At 42.8% G+C, this 23,068-nt stretch overlaps 1 protein-coding gene across 3 annotated transcripts; it reads right to left on the reverse strand.

Moving 5' to 3' along the window:
- Positions 1 to 16,812, reverse strand: Mob1a (MOB kinase activator 1A). 3 transcript variants are annotated; one of them, XM_029478641.2, is made up of 6 exons: positions 16,596 to 16,812; positions 12,250 to 12,413; positions 9,725 to 9,818; positions 8,370 to 8,503; positions 4,386 to 4,549; positions 1 to 2,645 (listed from the first exon to the last, which is right to left on the reverse strand). In XM_029478641.2, exons 1-6 carry the CDS (start codon positions 16,607 to 16,609, stop codon positions 2,568 to 2,570), a joined length of 648 nt encoding a protein of 215 aa, XP_029334501.1. In that variant the 5' UTR covers positions 16,610 to 16,812; the 3' UTR covers positions 1 to 2,567. The 3 variants fall into 3 exon arrangements, with proteins under 3 accessions (XP_029334501.1, XP_021020521.1, XP_085696634.1); XM_021164862.3 differs by having other exon boundaries at positions 12,250 to 12,416; XM_085840508.1 differs by lacking the exon at positions 16,596 to 16,812 and adding an exon at positions 16,394 to 16,409 and having other exon boundaries at positions 12,250 to 12,416.
- Positions 16,813 to 23,068: the final 6,256 nt, after the last annotated feature.

A 23,068-nucleotide genomic window follows, 5' to 3' on the forward strand; every position in this document is an offset into this window, starting at 1 on the left:
TTCTTTTTTTTTTTCTTTTTTTTTTTTTTTAATTTAATGTGCATTGGTGTTTGTCCTGCATGCATGTTTGTATGAGGGAGTTGTATCCACTGGAATTGAGTTACACACACTTATGAGCCACCATACAGGTGCTAGGAATTGAACCCAAGTCCTTCGGAAGAACAGCCAATTCTTTAAACAATGTGCCATCTCTCCAGCCCCCAATATCCAAGTTTTCCAAAGTCCTGGAAGTTAAAGCACCACAGGGCTAAAGCAGAATTCTCCAGGCAATTGGAAGCGACTGCAATACAGTTCAGGGAGCAGAATCAGACAGGACAGCTGACTCCAGCTGTGGGGAGCAGGAGAGTAGGCAGATAAACCCAGGACAGACTGATTTCTTCAGATGTTACAAATCGTCCCTCTAGCCAAAGACAGAAAGACAGCCTCTTCTCATGTTTTTGCCTCAGAGGTGAGCAACAGTGCAATGTGTGCACACTGATTAAGGCAGGTTGGCTTGGGAGTGTAGCACTGTTCTCATTTTAAAAGACAGAAGGAAAAGAGAGGGACACAACAGAAAGTGGAGACACTCTTTTTCACCAACAAGACTTTGCTTTATATTCCACTAGTGAGCTGCCTCCTCCGTATCTTAGCACTTATCCATTGGAGCTCAGTCATGGAGAGGGCATTTCTATCCCTGAATCACATGCAGAGAAAAGAGCAACCTTTGATTTGAGAGTGTCAGAATTCATAAAAATGACTGGGCCCTGGTTGAGAAAGAGAATTTCATTCCTCAGAGACTAAAGCATATCAAAGTAAATGGAGTCTGGGGTTGAGGGGTGATGCATCCTTGGTGTCATCTAGAAGCCTGTCTGCAGATGATGGTCAGACACTTGCACAACAGCTGATATCTGGACCTCTGCATATTCCTGGGTTGTGAGCTGTTTCCAAGCTATCCTTTCTCTCCTAAATCAGTATTCCAACTTGAATTCCTCTAACATTGATATGTGATTTCAGGCAAAGTAAAGTCAAAACAGTTCCTTTGAAATTCTGAGTATACTTAAGAACATACTGAAAATGAGTTATTAAAACTGGAGTTTCTAAGCAATACTTTCCAGTATAGTCTAGTAGAATCAAAATAAATAACAAAACCCTCATCAACTCTAACTTTTATAAAGCCATATAGGAGGCCATTGAGCACTGTGTAAGTCCCAGCTCTGACACACAACGCTGATAACTCCAGCTCTGCCTGTTGGGCAAGTGTCCAGAATCCCTGGGATGTCATGTACATCTGAGGAGGCAGCCAGAGCTGACTAGATCTGAGGACCACATGAAAAGCAGGCACTTCCCGAGTAGAGGAGTCTTTTATCCTGACAGGATGAGGAAAAATTCAAGTTTTGATACAAAGACAAGTAGGATAGAAGCTCTAGAGGTCACTGCAGCCTGTGCGCAGAATGAAGCCAAGTTACTATCAACTCACTCTTTGCTGGGTCTCCAGCTCTAACAGGCCCAAGGAGACCTGCTGTCACACACACACAACACCCCCACCCCTCACAAGCTATTCTGTGGTTTTGACCTTCATCCTATTGCCATGAAGTCTGTGCACTTCTGTACAGAAACAGAAGTTTCAAGTTGCAATAAAAACATGGAATCATTAGGAAATAATCAAGTCATCTGAATACTTTTCTATGTCCCTCAGGACTGCAAGGGGACAGCAATGCAAACAGTGGCTTTAAGGCCCAAGCGTGTCACAGAGTTTTGAAAGTTGTTTTGATCTCTGCCCCAAGCTACATAGGAAATTAATCTGAGTGTGGAGTCTCAAATGAGAACCTGCAAGGCACCGTCAGAAGCCATGCACTCGCCTCATCTAGTCATGAAGACAATCCCAAACAAGTTTAGAAAATAAAGTCATTTAAAACAACTTTGGTTATCTCAGTCCATATATGCCTGTGATTTATGCCTTGTGGATTTTGTAAAACAAACTTTTTTTTAGCAACAGTTTCACAATGTAGCTCAAACCAGCTTCAAATGTGAGATCCTCTCCTCTGCCTCCACAGTTGTCAGGTAACAGGCATGGACCATCATGCCTAGCTAAAAACCATACACTCTTGCCTATAAAACATCAGTATACCAATGTGAACCAAAGGCTATCCAAGGTAAAACAGCTCTAACCGTTGGGATTTAGAAACAGAACACAAAGCAAACTGATCTGTGTTAAGACATTTGTTCTAGAAACTTACTAGTAAGTTGCTGCTGAAAATTCTTAATGTCCATTATGTTGTCACACGGAAAAAAATCATTTTCTTAAACAAAGCTGAGCAACAAACGACAGGTGAGTCATGGGCTAAAACAAAGAAGGACACTAGCAGAAACAGGGTGGCCACACAGCACCTCGGATTTAGCTGTTGTCGTTGGATTGTTCTGAAGCTATCTGGCCAACCTACCTTTGGGACAATTTTCTCTGCAGACACAATATGGATCTTTTGATCCTGGTTTCTTGTAGTCAGTATCACTTAGTCCATACCAGACAGCAATGAGAGAGTGCTAGCAGTAGATAGAAGGAGAGCATAACTGTGTTCTAGAAGAAACATTTATCTGTCTTTAGATCCAAGCTTCTCAATTAATTCCTGAAGTGGTGCCAACTCACGCCTATCAATCAGATTAAACTCCTACAAAGAAAAGAAAAACGGAATAATGAACCAAAATTGAAACTCTTACATACTTTTCAGAAATGAGCTTCCTAAACCTAGTTTTCTGAAATCTGAAAGAAATGACCTTTATGATATATAAAATAACTGTTTTTAGTCATTTTTAAAACAAGTGCGGCTAAGGAGAAGGCTTGGTTAGTAAAATGCTTGTCACACAAGAAAGCCAGACACAGTACTGTGACCATGGTGCTGGGGAGGTAGACACAGGAGGATCCCTAGAGCTTGCTGGCCATGAGTCTAGCTGAACCAGTAATGCCCAGTGTTGGGAGATGCTCAGTGCTGACTTCTGGCTTCCATCTACGTGTGTACCCACATGCACAGACACATACCTACATACATATATGTTATGACATATGCTGGTCTTCCTCCCCATCTCCTGACACACAGCTCCTAAAATCCTGGAATCTCTATAGTGTCAACAGTATCTGGTGATCCGTAAAATCACCAGGTGTGACTGGGCCCCAGAAAGACCAACACATGACTTGTGACTTTTACAATACTGGGACATCAGGCTCCCTTCCTAACCAACTGTGAGGGATGAGAGACACTGTAGCTCATCATTGTGCTAAACACCAAAATGAAATATATGAGTTTATACAGAAATGACCTGAAAATGACACACTAAACCTTTGATAATAGCTACCTCATGAGAAGTCAGCTTTTAGTTTTATACATACACATGAACATACATAAGTGTGCATACACAAGGCATACAGTCTCAGAAGGAAAAAGAAAAACATTAAGTTGGTATAGCCTTTACACTGTACACAGAGCCACAATACACAATAATCACTAAAAAGCTACCAGTTTTCTCTACTATAAAATGATAATTTACATCAGAATTGCTCTAAAAAGAAGTCCTTTTTTTTCCTGCTTTTTAAAATAGTTTAATCTGTGTGTGTGTGTGTGTGTGTGTGTTTGCGGGCGCATGTATTTGCCATACGTATTGGGGTATCTGAAGAGAACAGAAGTAGGTATCAGGATTTCTTGAGCTGAGGTGAGTGTGAGCTCCCCAATGCAGGTGCTAGAAAATGAACTCAAGTCCTCTGCAAGAGCAGAAAGTGCTCTTTACTGCTGAGCCATCTGTCTCTCCAGCTTTCTTTTCTGGTTTTTTGAAACAAGGTCTGGCTAGGATTAGCGAGATACGGCATCATGGTCTGTTAATTCTTTGTCTCTTTTCCAAATACCTTTATTTGATCTTTTAAAGTTCTAATTCTGTTAGTGCTCACAGGCTCAACAGGCCACAAACCTGGATGACCAAGGAAAGCCCTAGGCAGCAGGCCCCAGTGGGATGCTGCCTCCCCTCCCCCCCCTGTTTTTTTAAGATTCAGTTATCTATTTTGGTTGTATACATGAGCTTTCATGAGTTTATGTGAACCACATGCATACATGTGTCTGCAGAAACTAGACAAGGATGCTGGATTCCTACAGCCTACTGTGAGCCTCCTGATGCGGGTTCTGGGAACTGAATCCAGGTCCTCAGCAGTAACTGGATGTGTTCTTAACTGCTGAGCCACCTCTGCATCCCAGAGACACTGCCCTTCTATACTGCTTCATTAATCAATGAAACAGTGTGATGAAGAGGACAAAACGGGAACAGAACACAGCTTAAAGTTACACATTCTACATCGATAAATAAGACGATTTTTACTAAGTTATCAAGGTCCAAGTCCAAGGCCCAGAGATCAATGACTCACCTACCTGAACAAAGAAAATAAAGTGCTTAAAGGAGGTGTTGAGGTGGGCCTCCTCCTGCAGCTGCATCACGGAGTCAAAGTGCTGGTGGTAAATATGGGCATAAACCCTGAAGAGACGCTTCAGAATAGTCTTTGCCACAGACATAAAGTTTTTGGGAAAAGGGACACCTGTAATCGAATACACACCTATAAGTCTTTTGTCAAATCAGAATGCAGCAAGTCTTGATGCTACCCAGAGCAACTGTAGCACACAAGCTTACACATTCACAAAGCAAGGGAAATCCCAAACTAAGTATTCTTCACACACCACACTGACTGTCTACAACAGTAGCATACGGATAGAGGCTGCTGGATCACAGTTCAAATGAATGTGTTGGTTGTTTAATATCAAAGTGTTTCTCTAAGATCAAATGCAACAAGAATACACACGTTGACTATAAATTATCACTTTTGTCATCTGTAATAGGGAAAAAAATTAGGAATGGAGAATTTCCTAAACAAATGGGTATCCTAAACAGATACCACATTTAAGTGGTATCAAGTCTTTACCATCATCTATGTAGGTAGAGAATATCTCATCTTCTACATTACTCTGGAAAGTAAGTCTTCATTTTCCTGTATCCTAGAAGGGGGTGATCCTTCCTGAAACAGAACAAAGGGGCCTCTTTCCTTCTCAGAAAAAAAAAGAAATACCTCTTGAGAAAAACTGGGAGGAGTAGAAAACTCTCCAAGCAGTAGCCATGGACAAGTGGCTACACTCTGGACAAGTTTGGCTAACAGAACCAAATCCTTTATAGACAGGAGAATGCCAGCGAGCCAGTACTAGCTACGTAAACCAACATTAAGAAAAACTAAGAAGGCATCTGCCTGCCAAGCAACTGGTGCTTGCCTTTAATTTAAGGCAGAGACAGGTGGATCTCTGAGAGTCCATGAACTCCACAGTGAGTCCCAGGCCCAACAAAAAGTCAGCTTCAAAAACCAGTTCCTCACAAACACTTTAAACACCCTCGAACCTCTCAGAAAATGGAGGCTTTTAACAGCATTCCTACCTTGCATCTTACTTTTTTCTTCAGTCAGCCCTTAGAAGCTTCATGTAATACATCTTGTATATATATATTTCTTTTTGGTTGAGACAGGGTTTCTCTGTGTAGCCCTGGCTGTCCTGGAACTCACTCTGTAGACCAGGCTGGCCCTGAACTCAGAAATCCACCTGCCTCTGCCTCCCAAGTGCTAGGATTAAAGGCGTGCGCCACCAGGCCTGGCTCATCTTATATATTTTTATGGTATTCCCAACTCCTCCTAGTCTTGGTTAAACTAACTTTTCAAACATTATACTGAAGTTTATGACTGGTTTCTCAGAGCAGAATTTTAATACAAAATACCAAAAAAGCAGGTTTTAACATCTTTTCGCTTAAAATTCCCATCTTGCTAATGACTTAAGATATGCTAAGGGGGCTGGAGAGATGGATCAGTGGTTAAGAGCACTGACTGCTCTTCCAGAGGTCATGAGTTCAATTCCCAGCAACCACATGGTGGCTCACAACCATCTGTAATGGAATCCTATGCACTCTTCTGGTGTGTCTCATATAAATAAATAACTAAATAAATATATAAATGAATGAATAAATCTTTCTTAAAAGAAGAGGAACGCCGGTCAGTGGTGGTGCACGCCTTTGATCCCAGCACTCGGGAGGCAGAGGCAGGTGGATTTCTGAGTTCCAGGCCAGCCTGGTCTACAGAGTGAGTAAAAGCAAACATTACAACACTGGCAACAGCCGAATGAGGAGGAAAGTAAAGGAACCCAGAACTATTACAGTAGTATGAGAGGCTGAGGGAAAGGAGGATTCTGCTGGGCATGGTGGTGAGATTTTATAACCTCTACAAGAGGGAGCTAGAGATGGAAAGATGGGGTGTTGGTCATACTCAGCTACACAGGGAATTCAAAGCCAAACTGAGCTAAATGAGATCTTCCCTCATAAAAATAACTTAGTAAATATGTGAACAACTTTAATCTAAGTACTTGCTAAACTGAATTTAATAGAACATACTCAAGTGGAGTGAATGTGTAATTGTCTGTGAGAAAGGAAATACAAGGAAATAAAAGAATGTTATTAAGTCAAATCTGGTGGGTTTTTTGTTTTGTTGGGTTTTTTTGTTTCTTTCAAATGAGGTCTCAAGCTGGGCGTGGTGGCGCACGCCTTTAATCCCAGCACTCGGGAGGCAGAGGCAGGTGGATTTCTGAGTTCGAGGCCAGCCTGGTCTACAGAGTGAGTTCCAGGACAGCCAAGGCTACACAGAGAAACCCTGCCTCGAAAAACCAAAAAAAAAAAAAAAAAAAAAAAAAAAAATCAAATGAGGACTCACTCTATAACACAGACTAGCCTTGAACTTCCAGCAATCCTCCTGCCTCAGCCTCAGGAGTGTTGGGATTGCAGGTATGTTCCACCATGTTCCCTAACTCCAGCCTAAGTACAAACACTTGATGTGTTTCTCCCAGCAGTGCCTCTGCTCAGACTACACCGAGGAGCACAGGAAGAATCTGGGAAGAAGCTATGCAGAGCCCTAGGAACTGCAGGCAGGCTGACTTCACTTTTCAGTACCATACCAAAACCAAAAATAGTAGCAAAACAGAAATGTTCTCCTAGCACAACATTTTTAAAAAGAAATGGAGAAGCTGGGGTGTAACTTAGTAGAAGGTAAAGTTCAACCATGTGAGGGACCCTGGGTCTAAGCCCAACCACAAAAGAAGTAATAACTTTCTCACTGTCAAAATGTAATCCAGGGCTCAAACAGAGCTCAGGGCAGCACACACACCTAACACACAGGAGGCCAGGCTTCAATCCCTAGCACCACAAAAAGCAACAATGAAACAACCCACATCTGAAAGGAGCTGAGCAAAATAAGAGAAGTGTATACTGCAAAACACTCCATGAATAAGATCAAGGTACCCCAGGGGAAGAAAACATACAGCTTGTATGACAAAGACCAAACACCTATAACAGACAAAGGACATAAACACAACAGAACACATAAATGAAACAAAAAGTATTTCATCTCATCAGTGTGTGTGCAAGAGCAGACATATACCTATGCACGTGCTGTAAGGCACATGTGGAGGTCAGAGGACAACCTCCATCCACCATGTAGGTCTCAGAGATCCAACTCAGGCCACCAGGCTTGGTAGTAAGTACTTCTACTTACTGAGCCATCATGCTGGCCCCTTTGTCAGTATTTTTAGATGGATATTAAAACAAAAGTTTAGAGCCCGGCGTGGTGGCGCACACCTTTAATTCCAGCACTCGGGAGGCAGAGGCAGGCGAATTTCTGAGTTCGAGGCCAGCCTGGTCTACAAAGTAAGTTCCAGGACAGCCAGGGCTATACAGAGAAACTCTGTGTCAAAAAAAACAAAAAAAAAAACAAAAAACAAAACAAAAAAAAAAGTTTAGGTTTAGTGGCATGGCTCAGTGAGTTTGGTGCTTGCCATGAAAGCCAAATGACCTGAATTAGATCTTCAAAACTCATGTAAAGGCTGGACACAGTGACACACACCTTTATTCCCAGCAGTGCAGAGGCAGAGGCAGGGTTAGGGGGATGTTTGTGAATCATCAAACCTGGTCTCATAGTGAATGCCAGGAAAGCCAAGGCTGCATAGTAAGACCCTGTCTTGAAACACAGATAAAAAACCATGTAAAGGTAGAAGGATCAAATCTAAGAAGTTGTCTGACCTGCACACATATGCTGTGGCACAGCACACCACATACATAAAATACTTTTTATTTTAAAACAAATCCAATGTAATCAAACTGGAAAAGATTAAAAAGTAAGTATGAACTGGTGTGAAGAAAACAAGTTGGTATGCTGGGGGAATACATGGATACAAGTTCTTTGCAGGACGTGGCCTTCTCTGCTAAACTGATATAAAGTAATAGCACACTTAAAGATTTCAGTCATCACTCACAAGAAAGTCTGCTCCACGGGGTTGACTTACCAATCTTAGAAGGAAAAAGAGTTTCGTCATCAAGCTGATCCTGAACCCAAGTCATCAAGTAGTCAATGTATTTTGGTGCAGAACACTTAATTGGCTTTTTAATATTAGTGCCATCTGCCCAATGGTATTCATACCTGCCGAGAACAACAAAATGTTAATGACAGCTGTTAAAACCTTAACTCGGACAACCTGTAATCAAAGCAGGTTCACACGCTGTCCATGGGAATTTTATGTGACTTTAAGAAGTTATAGGAAGGGGGCTGGAGAGATGGCTCAGCAGTAAGAGCACTGACTGCTCTTCCAGAGGTCTGAAGACAGTGACAGTGTACTCATATACATAAGCTAAACCTTTAGAAAACAGTCACAGGAAACTGTCAGCCTATTTAAAACACACACACACACACACACACACACACACACATCGCATCTTTCTTTAAGGCAGATGCTACTCCGGGATTTGCAGCTGCTTTCCTTAACACTATACAGGCACCAGAAAAAAAAAATGAGCAAATATTTTAAGACCACTTGTAAGAAATTAAACTCTTTAAAAAGAAAAGTGGGCCGGGCGTGGTGGCTCACGCCTTTAATCCCAGCACTCGGGAGGCAGAGGCAGGCGGATTTCTGAATTTGAGGCCAGCCTGGTCTACAGAGTAAGTTCCAGGACAGCCAGGGCTACACAGAGAACCCTGTCTCGAAAAATCTTGGAAAATGGAGGCTTTTAACAGCATTCCTACCTTGCATCTTACTTTTTTCTTCAGTCAGTCCTTAGAAGCTTCATGTAATACATCTTGTATATATATATTTCTTTTTGGTTGAGACAGGGTTTCTCTGTATAGCCCTGGCTGTCCTGGAACTCAGAAATCCACCTGCCTCTGCCTCCCGAGTGCTAGGATTAAAGGCGTGCACCACCACACCCAGCTAAATTTTATACAATTAGAATATAATTATAATATAAATATTAAATACTGAGTACTCATATACCTAAGTAGTTAACAGGAAGAGCTACTGCTGAGTAATTAAGAACTCAGAAACAGGGCTGGAGAGATGACTCAGTGGGTAAGAGCACTGACTGCTCTTCCAAAGGTCATGAGTTCAAATCCCAGCAACCACATGGTGGCTCACAACCATCCTTAATAAGATCTGATGCCCTCTTCTGGTGCATTTGAAGACAGCTACAGTGTACTTAGATATAATAATAAATAAATCTTTAAAAAAATAAAGAAAAAAGAAAAAAGAACTCAGAAACAGAATTAGCTCTATGTGAATAAACAGATAAGTCTTTATTATTTAGTATTTAACAGTTATAAAATAAAAGAAAGCAATCGGAATGCCTATTTAACAGATCAGACACATACCTGGGACCTGCTGACATGACTGGGCAGCTTGCCTCAGTGCAGAACTCTGTAATGGTTCCATACAACATGTTGATCTGATTGAAGAAATCCACAGCTGCAGAGACAAAGTGACAACCGTGTCAAGTGACTACTACATAAATCATGACAAACCAAATAGACCTCTCAGCAAAAGGAAAAATGGGGTCTATGTTGCCCAGGCTAGTCTTGAACAACTGGGCTCATGCAATCCTCCTCTCTCAGCCTCCTGAGCAACTAGAACTACAGGAGCACATTACCATGTCCAACTGACTGAAAACACTGGAGCTAATTTACTAGTACCTAACAAGTCACTGGAATATATTATTTGATTAGACCAAGGAGTTGAAAGAGCCATAGCTTACCAACCTAAACTACAACATACTACTATTTGTTAGGAAAGAGAAGGTACAAGCTGTCTTGTACATTTCAAACATCTGCTTCAGAGCCAGCATGGAGGCCTCCAGCATACTGAAGACCACTCAAAAAGGACTGAGTCGAGTACCTCATATGGGGTCTATGGTAACAGAAGAGTTTAAAATATGAGTATTACTAGACAGAAGATGGGACCCAGCCAACAGTAAGCTCTAGAAGGTCAGAGAAAAGGTAACATCTGGAAGGACTGAAGGAGTCAGGGAGGATCTTCCAAAGGCGCCTCTGCTAGATCCAGACGATGAGGAGGAGGGACGGGTATAAAGAAAAGTATTAAGACTTGGAACATTTTTCCAAAATGCTATGATCTTGTCTAAAAGAGTACCTGAAAAAAACTAGGGCTTTCCAAGTTTCTTCAAAAATGGATGAAGGCTGGAGTAAGCGGGGCCAGAGAGAGAGGAACAGCTACGGTGTACTTACATATAATAAATAAATCTTTTTTAAAAAATGGATTAAGAAAAAAATTCTCAGCTAGGCAATGCTGGCATACACCTTTAATCTCAGCACTCAGGAGGCAGAGGGAGGTGATCTTTGTGAATTTGAGGGCAGCCTGGTCTAACAGAGTGAGTTCCAGGACATCCAGGGCTACACGGAGTAACCCTGTCTCAAAACAAACAAAAAACCCAAAAACAAACAAACAGTTCTTTGCTGTGCTCAGTAATGTTTTTTAAGACCTATTTTTTACTGGGGGGTGGGAGGGGGAGTGGACTTTGCACATGAATTCAGGCTAGAGATGTTGGACCCTCCAGGAGTTGGAATCATAGACTCCTGATGTGGGTGGGAACTAAATTCTCGTCCTCCATAAGAGCAGTACAAGCACACTGAGCCATCTCACCAGCCGTCCCAGTAATTTTTATGGGAATACAGGAATTCTGGAACCAAAAGTATTTTGTGTGTGTGTGTGTGTGTGTGTGTGTGTGTGTGTGTGTCAGAAGACAATCTCCAGGAGTCAATCCCCTCTTCCATCACGTGGACTCCAGGGATGAACTCAGGCTTGGCAGCAAGTATCTTTACCAGCTGAACCATCTTGATGGCCAGAAACCAAAAGGTTTCAATAGACACTTTAGAATAATTAAACCTCAAAGAAAAATCTAAAACTGCAGGAGGCCAACACATGCCTTCACAATAACAATCTGAGATTTCATTAAAAAAAAATTAAATTATGATTTGTATCTGTTGAGGTTTGGTCTGTTGCTGTGGATTGTAATGCTAAATTCTGTAGCAGAAGGTCAAGGCCTATGAGTGAATTCTCACATTTACAAGCTTTTGTTGTACAAACCTTGTCCTTAGTTTGAAATTGGTTACATAAAACTTGGCAATAGCCAATTACTGGAGAGGTGGGTAGGTTCTGAGTTACCTGGTTGGGGTAGAGAATCAAGACGAGGAGGAAGAGGGGAGGAAGCTGCCTCCAGAGGAGATGGGCCAGGAGAAAGTATGTGGGGTATACCCCTGGGGAGGTAGCCAAGCCAGCAGTTAGAAAAGTAATTAGGGGTTACCCCCCAGTAATTGTCAAAGCCAAATAATCATAGTCTGAGTCTCACTTATTTGTAAGCTAGCCGGGGACACGTTTAAAGTGGTTCAACTTCAGTATCTGTGTGTGGGTTTGTCCATGTGAGTCCAGAAGAGGCTGCTGGATTCCCTACAGCTAGAGTTACAGGCAGTTGTGAGCTGCCCCTAGGGTGCTGGGAGACAAACTGTGTCCTCTTCAAGAAGAGCGTGTAGTCCTAACCACTGACCTATTTTTCCAGCCCAAACTTGATAATTTGAGTAAAATCAAAAACAGGGTTTCCCTAAAAAGTAGTTCTTCACATTGTTCAGACATGTAAGTCTCCCCCGTGCATGCACTTTTTTAGGTGGCCTTACTCATTTCTTGACGATATTCTCACCAAGAAAGCACTCAGCACTTCAAGTGTCTCCACTCAACCACAAAACCAAGGCCTTTGACAGGTAAAGTCTAAATGTATTTTATAGATAGCTGTTATATTACAATAACTATACCTATAAAAGAAAATTCATTAAATGAGATTTTAGCAAACTCTATAAATCTACAAGTTAATGTTTAAAAAAAAAAAACTTACTATTAACAGCAATCCATTCATTGAGGTCCTCTCCCTCAGGCAACATAACAGCTTGCCTCAGATTGCCACTTCCGAGAGTCGCCTCTGCATGCTTTAAGAGTTCATACTGATGGGACCCTTCAGGAATATTCTTCTTTGGTTTGAATGTTTTCGAAGAGCGGCTGCTGCTGTTGGGTTAAAGGTAAAAAGGTATGAAGTTTTAGGAATGAAAGAAGACTGGCATTTTAAGTGTATAAACGGCTCTATAAAGGGACTGGAAAGATGGCTAAGCAGTTAAGAACATGTATTGTTTTTACATACACACACACACACACACACACACACAAATAAATAAATATTGGAATAAATAAGCTGATCAATAAAAAGTACTCCCTAAATAAGGCCAAGATGGAAGAGGGGATGATGACAAAAAAGAATGCAGCAGTGTCAAACGTTTGCCCAGCATTAAGGAGGCCCTGGGCTCCAGACACACACACACACACACCCCTCTATAAAAGCAAGAGCATAGACTGAATAGATGACTGTCTAGTTAAGAGCACTTGCTGCACAACATAAAGACCACCTGCAATCCGCCTCTAGGAAATGCTAGTGCTTTAGGGTACCTCTCAGGGAGAACACTGTCAAGAAATGAGTAAGGTCAACTAAAAACGACTGATAAATGCAAAAATGAGAGGCTTATATGTTGTATGAACAATGTGAAGTGTTACTTCTGTGGTAATAGGGAAGGAGATGGGGATGTGACAGTGTGAATGAGACTAGCCCCATAGGATCGTGTATTTAAATACTTAGGGAGTGGCACTATTTGTAAGGATTACAAGGGATGGACTTGTTGGAGGAAGTGTGTCACTGGGGCTGGGTTTGGGGTTTCAAAAGCCCAGTACCCAAACACAGGAGTGGATGTTCACAGTCAGCTATTGGATGTATCACAGGGCTCCCAATGGAGAAGCTAGAGAAAGTACCCAAGGAGCTAAAGGGATCTGCAACCCTATTGTTGGAACAACATGATGTACTAACCAGAACCCTGGAGCTCTTGTCTCTAGCTGCATATGTATGGAAAGATGGCCTAGTCGGCCATCAATGGAAAGAGAGGCCCATTGGACTTGCAAACTTTATATGCCCCAATATAGGGGAATGCCAGGGCCAAAAGAATGGGAATGGGTGGGTAGGGAAGTGGGGGGCGCTATGGGGGACTTTTGGGATAGTATTGGAAATGTAATTGAGGAAAATATGTAATAAAAATATTAAAAAAAAAAAAAAAAAAAAGCCCAGTACCAGTCTGTCTGTCTCTTCCTGCAGTTCCAATACTGAACTCCCAGTTACTTCTCCAGCACCATGTCAACAGGTATGCTACCATGCTCCCCACCATGATGCCAACGAACTAAACCTCTGAAACTGTAAGCAAGCCCAAATTAAATGCTTTCCTTTGTAAGAGTAGCCCTGTTCTTGTGTCTCTTCACAGCAACACAACACTAAGACAAGGAGGATCTCTGGAACTTGCTGGCTTCCAGTCTAGTGGGGATAAAAAAAGGAGTTTTCAAGTTCAAAAAGATACCTTGCCTTAAAGAAGAGGCGAAAGGTAATAGGAGGCCCCCAATGCCCTCTTCTATGATGCTCTGTGTATCAGGACATAACATCACACAGTGTGTGCCTACTCCACACTCACAGATCTACATATATGAAACAAACAAGTAAAAATTTAAAAGTGTTAGTGCAGGAGCAACACACAACTTGTTACATAGGGCAATCTATTATCCCCATTTACCAGAGCATTTAACCAAGGGGTGTGGGGTGGGGAGGACACACTATAGATTCTATTGCTTGTTATAGCAACATCTTAATGCAAATCTACTCCTTCCATGCACTTGTAGATATGGAGTGTATATCCACATCATGGAATGCTGTGCAGTAAAAATAGGTAATGTGGTACATATATTCAAGAAAGAGTCAAAGCATAGCTGAACACATTACAGAACCAAATTAGAGCAAAGTCTATTTTGTTAACCCATAGAAAGCACAAACAACAACAAAACAGAAAAAGCATTAAAATAAGACATATCAGAATGTGACAATATCTAAAAGGTGAAGGGAACAGACTCGTGGACTTACACCTTACCTGTGAAAGTAAATTTTAAATAGTGTAAAAAGTAAAGAATTATGAAAGTACTAGACTAAATATCATACTTTATAAAGAACTACATACATTAGAAGGATCACCCCAGGAACACATGGAGATAGGAAACTGAATAACAGGAAACTGAATATGGAAAATTAACATTAAGTGATTTCTTAAGATTCAATAAGATCTTCATATTATAAATTGAGGTTTGTGCTTCAAGGGCTGGAGAGATGGCTCAGTAGTTAAGAACACTTGCTGTTCTTGCAGATGACTGGGGAATACAGCTCCCAGCACCCACATGGTGGCTCACAACCATCCACAACTCCAATCCCATGGGATTTGATGCCCTCTTCTGGCATCCGTGGGTACTGGATGTACATGGTATACATACATACATACATACATACATACATACAGGCAAAACACCCATACTCATAAAATGAAAGTAAATCCTAAACTGGGCATACTGGTACACATCTTTAATCCCAGCACTCTGGAGGGAGAGCCAGGCAGATCTCTGGGAGGTCAGCCTGGTTTACATAGTTCCAGGACAGCCAGAGCTACATTGTGAAACCCTATCTCAAAAAACAAACAAACAAGCAAAAAACAACTAAATAACTAAATAAATTTGAAAAATACATTTACATTCTTCAAATGATGCCATCAAAACAGTTAAAATAACGCTGAGGATGGAAGAAATTATTTGAAGTCACAGATGTAATGAGACATTCATATCCAAAATACATAAAGAATTCTTACAACTCAAACCAAAAAGTCAGACGGACACAACCACTGCACCATATACACATGTGGAAATGTCACAGTGAAACCCATTAATTTGTACAATTAACAGATGCTAACAAAATAAAAAACAGGGCTGGTGAGATGGCTCAGTGGGTAAGAGCACCCGACTGCTCTTCCGAAGGTCCAGAGTTCAAATCCCAGCAACCACATGGTGGCTCACAACCATCTGCAACGAGATCTGGCGCCCTCTTCTGGAGTGTCTGAAGACAGCTACAGTGTACTTACATATAATAAATAAATAAATCTTTAAAAAATAAATAAATAAATAAAAAACAATCTGATTTTAAAATAGGAAAAGGATCTCAATAAACTCCACAAATAGTCTGAAAACACAAAATACGGACACACACACACACACACGATGCTTAACATTGCTGGTCATTGGGAGAATGTAAATCATAAATTCCACTTCACACTCAGATCTATTAGAGGCAAATGCCAGACATGTGTGAACTGAAGAATTCTGAAAACTCATACAATGAGAATGGGATGTTAAATGCAGTGCAGGCTTGAGAAGCCTTGGCAGTGCCTCAAAGGCTAACATGCAAAAACCTAAGACCCAGGAGATACCATCACACACACATACCCAAAAACCTATAACCAGCGGCTCACAGCAGCGTTATTCAGAATAGCCAACGAGTAGGAAAAACTGTCCATCGGTTTAAATTATAAATAAAAACTTCCATTTACCTCACCTGGCTGAAGAGCTATGGGCAGTCCACAGGAAGAGTCGGGTTTTTCAGGGACAAGCTCAAATAGACTCATAATCAAATAGTCAGCTCTACACCCAAGTGCATACAGACGACACTAACTGGATTCATTACGTATATTGTATAGACGTAGCATAGAATATAGATAAGAGAACATGAATTTGAATGGGAGATGAAAGGCCACTGGAGGAGTTAGAAATGAAAATACGCATCTATTAAGTTCTCAAAAAAATAAAAACCTTTAAAAAAATTCACATGTGGGCAGAGATGAAAGCACCCACCTTTAATCCCAACATCTAAGAGGGCTCGAGGCCAGCCTGGGCTACATAGCAAGACCCTTTCTCAAAACAAAACAAAACCCCCACATTTAAAGGAGGCCTGTCCTGGTGGCCTAGGCTGTATGTATCCTGGCTCCTTGGGAAAGCAGAGGCAGGAGGAGTCCAGGTTCAAGCCCCGCCTGGGCTAAGAGAAAAGTCACATTGTAAGGAGCAAAGCCCTCTTCCCAAATGCAAACCTGTGCGAAGCCACTGAGAACCTGCGCTTTTCTTTCTCAGCCTCGTCTGGTCACCGAGGCACGGCACATTTTCCGGCGCGAGCCGATCCCGGGGCGGCAGGCCCGGAGCAGCCCTAGGTCGGGCTCCGCCCTCCGCTTGGCCCCTCAGCCCGGCCCTGCCGACCGACACCCGCCCCGCCCCGGCCCGGCCCGGCCCACTCACAAGAGGAAGCTCATCTTCGCTAGCCCGAGGGGCCGTGGCCCCAGCCCTGTCAGACTGGGCGCCGCCGCGGGCACCGGGAGGCAGAGGACGGTCCGCGGCTCTACAGGGCTGCCGAAGCTTCACGGCCGGGCTCTGGTACCGAGTTCCAGCCGCCGCGACCAAGCACCGACCGCGGGCTCCTCCGCGCTGCCTCCCACAGCTCGGAGAGCCGAAATGCGGAACCAACAGGATCTCGCGAGACCGGGCTTCTTCCCGTCCCGCTGAGCTTCACCCTGCCCCTTCCTGAGCTCAGCCAATCAGTATTCTGTGAGCCCGGGAGGGAAATAGGGCCAACTAGGCGCTGCTGTCAACTGTTCCGTGGCCGAGGGACGTCTGCCAGCGCTACTTAGTGACTGTTTTGCTGTCTTCTCCTAAAGGAATGCTATTCTGGCCACCTCGCCTGTTGATGGACACTTGGAAGGTTTCTACACACACGCTGTAACGCTGCTATGGATGTTCATGTGCATGTTCTGTGTGGGAGGATATGTTGACACCAGGTGACACTATGGTAGAATGAAGAAAAGAGGGGAAGAAAAAAAAAAAAAAACTGTGGAAATAAATGATGCTGCAGATGCGCAGTGGCAAAGACCCAGTATTTTGCCGGTGGTTTAAAACCATTTGAATGCCACCTGTCATATTAATGACATCAATTTTATTTTATCAACTTTTGGGTTCCTGTTTGTTTGCTTGTTGTTCCTTGGTTGAGACAGGATCTCACGTGTTCCAGGCTGCCCAGGCTGGTTTAAAGTTTACTATGTAGCCAAGGATGACCCTGACGACCCTCTTGCGTCTGCCTCCCAGGTGCAGGAATTACAGGCTTGAGCTACCACCTGCCTCCTTTTATTAACTTTTTAAACCACCTTTTATACATTTGTATTTATTGTGTGGTGTGTGTGTGAGGGCAGCATGTGGCAGTAGCTGGTTCTCCTTTTCTACCATGATGGGTGGGGGGAGGGCCAACCTAGGTTATCAGGATTATTCAGTAAGCTTTTTCTTTTCTTTCTTTCCTTTTTTCCACTAACTTCTGTAGATTTGTATGTGATTTAGAGTATGTGCCTTGATATATTTTTTGAATTTTTTTTTTTTTTTTTTTGGTTTTGGTTTTTGTTTGTTTGTTTTCCTGGTTTTTTGAGACAGGGTCTCTATGTAGTCCTGCTGTCCTGGAACTTGTTATGTAAATCAGGCTGGTCTCGGAACTAACAGATATCTTCCTGCCTCTGCCTCTTGTCCTTTTATTTGTTTATTTTTTTCATAAGTATATTTTTAAATAACATATTATTAAGGTTTGAGTCTGTGTCCTTATGTTTATATCAAGTCAGGACAAGCATGGTGGTACACAGCTTTAATCCCAGCACTGGGAGGCAGAGGCAGATGGGTCTTTGTGAGTTCATGGCCAGCTTGGTCTGCATAGCATGTTCTAGGACAGCCATGACTACATAGAAAGACTCTCAAAAATTATATGTGTGAGTGTATGTATGTATGTGTGTGTGTATGTGTGTATATATATATATATGTGTGTGTGTATGTATATACATATATGATATATACACACACATATATATGTGTGTATATAACTATAAAAATATGATGTGAGAGGCTTGACTAAGAGCACTTGTTCCTGTATAGAACCTGAGTTCAGGGTCCAGCATGCACACTGTCTGTAACTATCTGTAACTTCATTTCTAGAGCATCTAACACTCTCTTCTGACCTCCACAAGCACCAGGCATACATGCATGCCACATGCATGTAAGCTGGCAAAACACTTATAAAATAAAAATAAATCTTCTTTTAAAAAGGAAAAAAAAATAGCAGAATAAAGGAACTCCAGGTTTGGTTTGTTGTTTGTTGGTTTGGTTGTTTGTTTTTTCCATCTTTTAATGAAATGATTCTTAAAGTTGTAGAATTATTAAATCTATGAGGAAAAACTTATTAGAGACACTTCTCCATATGTTCAGCTTTAGGGAGAGAAAGCCTTAGGGATTAAGGTGTAAATCTTTGGTCAATATTTAAAGAGGATATCAATATAATCCTCTAAGGAGTCAAAGATAAGGTTTCCCAGTGAGTGAGGGGCAGGGCAATTTGGTCTCCACCAGAACAGACAGCGGCCAAACACACACTGGGGTGCTTTGCTCACTCTGGCTCAGCAGGATTGAGAGATAGCGTCATACGATCTGGTTATAGCAGATGTGGGAAACAGAAGGTAAGCGGCAGCTCAGAGGGCCTTCCTGCCCCCCCCCTCTTCTGGACTGCTCCCCCTTCCCCACCCCCAATCTTCCTTCAGTTCCCCTTTTGAGCTTCCTTAGGCAAAATTGGCCACCTTGACTTTTTATTCTGTGTAAGCATCCCACACCCTCATCTGCAGAACTCCAGCTTGACCCTACCTTCTCCCACACAGAGCCTCTTCCCCTTGCTTCGGACACTTCAGGTCCTGCCTTTCCCAGACAGTGGATCCCCCTCACAGGTGAGGGAAGAAAGACATTAAAAGCTTGAGCTGTTCCTGTTCCATGTCTCAGGTTGAGGACTGTGAAAGAGAAACAAAAACCTGCTCCTGGCATATGGAAGTTTTATTCTGAAAATGACTTAAAGTCCCTGGTCATAGCTATAGACAAAACAAGGCCTCTGTCCTTCTGGGGCTTACAGTGGGTTACACAAGGTAGGTATGTAGGTGTGTCTTTCCTTTAGGCAGATCTCATGTAACCTGGGCTGATCTCTAGCTTGCCTTGTAAAGCACGGGCAGAGTGGCTCATGCTTTTAATCTCAGCACTTGGAGGCAGAGAGACAAGCAGACCTCTGTGAGTTTAAGGCCAGCAGGTTATATAATGAGATTCTATCTCAAAAACAAAAACAAAAAAAAAAAACATAACATGGGCTCAGGATGTCCTTGAATTTCTGATCCTCCTGCCTCCACCTCTCAAGTGTTTGGTCTGTAGGCCTGCAAGGTTTTATGCAAAGATGGGAACAGAGCCCAGGGCTTCATGCATGCTAGGCAAGCACTTCCTGGTTGAGGTACGCCCCGGGCCCTCAGTAATTTCAAACCATGGCACTATGATGAGGAAAAGCACAAAACTGATGAAGATCATTGGGAGATTGACAGGAGAGATAACAAATAGACTGAATACTCACTTTGGCAGCACATACACTAGAATTGGAACATTACAGAGATTTAGTGTGGGCCTTGTGTAAGAGTGACATGCAGCTGGGTAGTGGTGGCGCATGCCTTTAATCCCAGCACTCGGGAGGCAGAGGCAGGTGGATTTCTGAGTTTGAGGCCATCCTGGTCTACAGAGTGAGTTCCAGGACAGCCAGGGCTATACAGAGAAACCCTGTCTCAAAAACAAAACAAGGGGCTGGTGAGATGGCTCAGTGGGTAAGAGCACCGGACTGCTCTTCCGAAGGTCCAGAGTTCAAATCCCAGCAACCACATGGTGGCTCACAACCACCCGAAATGAGATCTGACGCCCTCTTCTAGAGTGTCTGAAGACAGCTACAGTGTACTCACATATAATAAAAAAAAAAAAAAAAAAAAAACAAAAGAGAGTGACAGGCAAATTTCTGACATTTACTGCCAAACTTAACAGCCTGCGTTTGATCTCCAGGACCCAAGTGGAAGGAGAGAAATGATTCCTACAAGCTATCCTCTGACTTCCAGATAGACGTGATAACATACCCAAATATATATGTGTATATATGTGTGTGTGTGTGTGTACATATAAAACCAGAACCAGGCTGGGCATGGTAAGACACACCTTTTACCCCAATGTTGAAGAAGCAGGCACAGCAAGAGCTACATTATTGAGACCCTATCTTAAAAACGAACAATCATACAAACAAACAAACAAAACAGAACAAAAACTGGAAAATATACGTGTCAATGAAGCTGAGATAGTCCAGCGCAGGATGTGGGTGATGGGCGCTGCTCAGAGCCGAGCCCACATGCAACAGCTTTGAAGCAAGCAGGGGTTTTCTATGTTGCTACTGAAAGGAGAACTGAAAGAAAGAAAAAGGCCAATCTGATGAGGTTGGAACAAGCCAGGGGGAAAGTGAAGGAAAATGAAACCAGCCATCCAAAAACCTGGCCTCCTTATAGGAAGGCAAATACCAAAGTGCTTTTTGAAGCCTAATGCTGTGTGTGTGTGATTTTATCTTAGTATTTTAAATTATGTACATGCAGGAGTGCAGGTGCCTGCAGAGGTTAGAGGGGTTGGATGGCCCTTAAGCTGAAGTCCCTTCCTCCGGGCAGTTGTGAGCTGCCCATGTGGGTGCTAGATAGAACCTGAATTCCAGTCCTCAGCAAGAGTAGTATGCACTCCTTTTGTTTTGTTCTGCTCTGCTCTGCTCTGCTCTGTTCTGTTCTGTTCTGTTCTGTTCTGTTCTGTTCTGTTCTGTTCTGTTCTGTTCTGTTTTGTTGAGACAGGGTTTCTCTGTGTGGCGCTGGCTGTCCTGGAACTAGTTCTGTAGACCGGGCTGGCCTCAAAACTTGTAGATGTCCACCTGCCTCTGCCTCCCAGGTGCTGGGACTAGAGGTGCGCCCCACCACTGCCTGGTTTGCTACTGCAAACTTTTAACTGCTGAGCTGTCTCTCCAGTCTTCAACCACCTAAAGTTATGAGACAGGGTCTCATTACACCAGAGCTCAGTGATTAGACTAGGTTAACTGGCCTGAGAGCTCCAAGTTCCTCCGGAGTCCATTTCCCAGCCCCAGCCTATAGACGTGGCTTCTTCGTGGCTGTTGGGGTTCCGAACTCTGATGTTCAAGCTTTCACAGAAACTGCAGCCTACACCACCTCTTCAGCTCCCTCTTACTCTTTAAAAAAGGGAAGCAGACCTAGGTGAGGAGACGCACAGCTGTAGCCTCAGTGTAGAAAGGCTGAGGTGGAAAGACAGCTGCATACCAAGACCCCATTAAAAAAATACAAAAACTCAAAAATCCAGGGAGCCATGACAACTGAGTTCAAACCTCAGAACTTCCATGGTGGAAGGAGAGAACAGACTCCTGAGTATTGTCCTCTGACCTCTGTACATGCACCATGACACACATGTACACTCACACACATACACAACACACACACACACACTCCCCAACTTTTACATTAAATAAAGTTATTGGAAGTGGAATTGTTAGCAACTTAGATCTGTGAGGAGTTAGGTAGATGAAACAAAGATCTATTTTGGAAACCATTCTACAGGTTCTGAGCAGCCAGGAAATACAGAGAGTATTAGGGGGACATTGGAGAGAAAGGGGACCCTAGGAGTGTGGTTGAAGCCTCTTACCAGCTAAGGTTGAAGAATTCCACAACAAGTAACATTTGTTTAAGGCCTTTCTCCCTTCCCAGCAATAAACCTGTGGTTTTCTTGGAATTTCACCAGAAACCCAATTGACAGCAAATGACACGTTCTAACTCCCTTGTGTAACCTTAGTACCTTCTGTTTCTACTTTATAAGGGTTTTTGTTGTTGTTGTTGTTTTAAATTATGCTACAGCCACTCATCCTTTTTTTTTAAAAGGCATTTGAGACTTTTTTTTTTAAAGAATTGATTTATTACATGTAAGTACATTGTAGCTGTCTTTAGACACCAGAAGAGGGCATCATATGCTACTAAGGATAGTTGTGAGCCACCATGTGGTTGCTGGGATTTGAACTCAGGACCTCCTGAAGAGCAGTTAGTGCTCTTACCCGCTGAGCCATCTCACCAGCCCTTTTTTGTTTTGGGGGGTTTTTGTTTTTGTTTTTTTTGTTTGTTTGTTTTTTCGAGACAGGGTTTCTCTGTGTAGCCCTGGCTGTCCTGGCACTCACTTTGTAGACCACACTGGCCTCGAACTCAGAAATCCGCCTGCCTCTGCCTCCCGAGTGCTGGGATTAAAGGTGTGCGCCACCACGCCTGGCCACTTTATAAGGTTATAATCTCACCCAAGGCAATCTCCAGAGTCATTTAATAATCTTACTTATCAAAAGGAGAGAGTGTCTTAGTTAAGGTTACAATTGCTGTGTTAAAACACATGACCAAAGCAAGAGAGGACAGGATTTATTCGGCTTACTCTTCTGGATCACTGTTCACCCTTGTAAGAAGTCAGGACAAGAACTCGCAGACAGTAGGAACCTGGAGGCAGGGGCTGATGCAGAAGCCATGGAGGGATGCTGCTTACTGGATTGCTTCCCCTGGCTTGCTTTCTTATAGAACCCAGAACCACCAGCCCAGGGATGGCACCACCCACAATGGGTTCAATCACCAAGAAAATGCCCTATAGTGAGACCTTTTGGAGACATTTTCTCAACTGAGCTTCCCACCTTTTATATAACTCTAGCTTGTGTCAAGTTGACAAGCTTAGCCAGCACAGAGCTGAGGTACTGGTGAGATGACTTGGTGGGTAAAACACCCAGTGTGCAAGCATAAGGACCTTAGTTTGGATCCCTGCCACCCTTGTAAATGCCCGGC

Source organism: Mus caroli, unplaced genomic scaffold, assembly GCF_978045245.1.
Source record: "Mus caroli unplaced genomic scaffold, Mus_caroli_1 scaffold_7, whole genome shotgun sequence".
NCBI classification, from domain to species: Eukaryota; Metazoa; Chordata; class Mammalia; order Rodentia; family Muridae; genus Mus; species Mus caroli.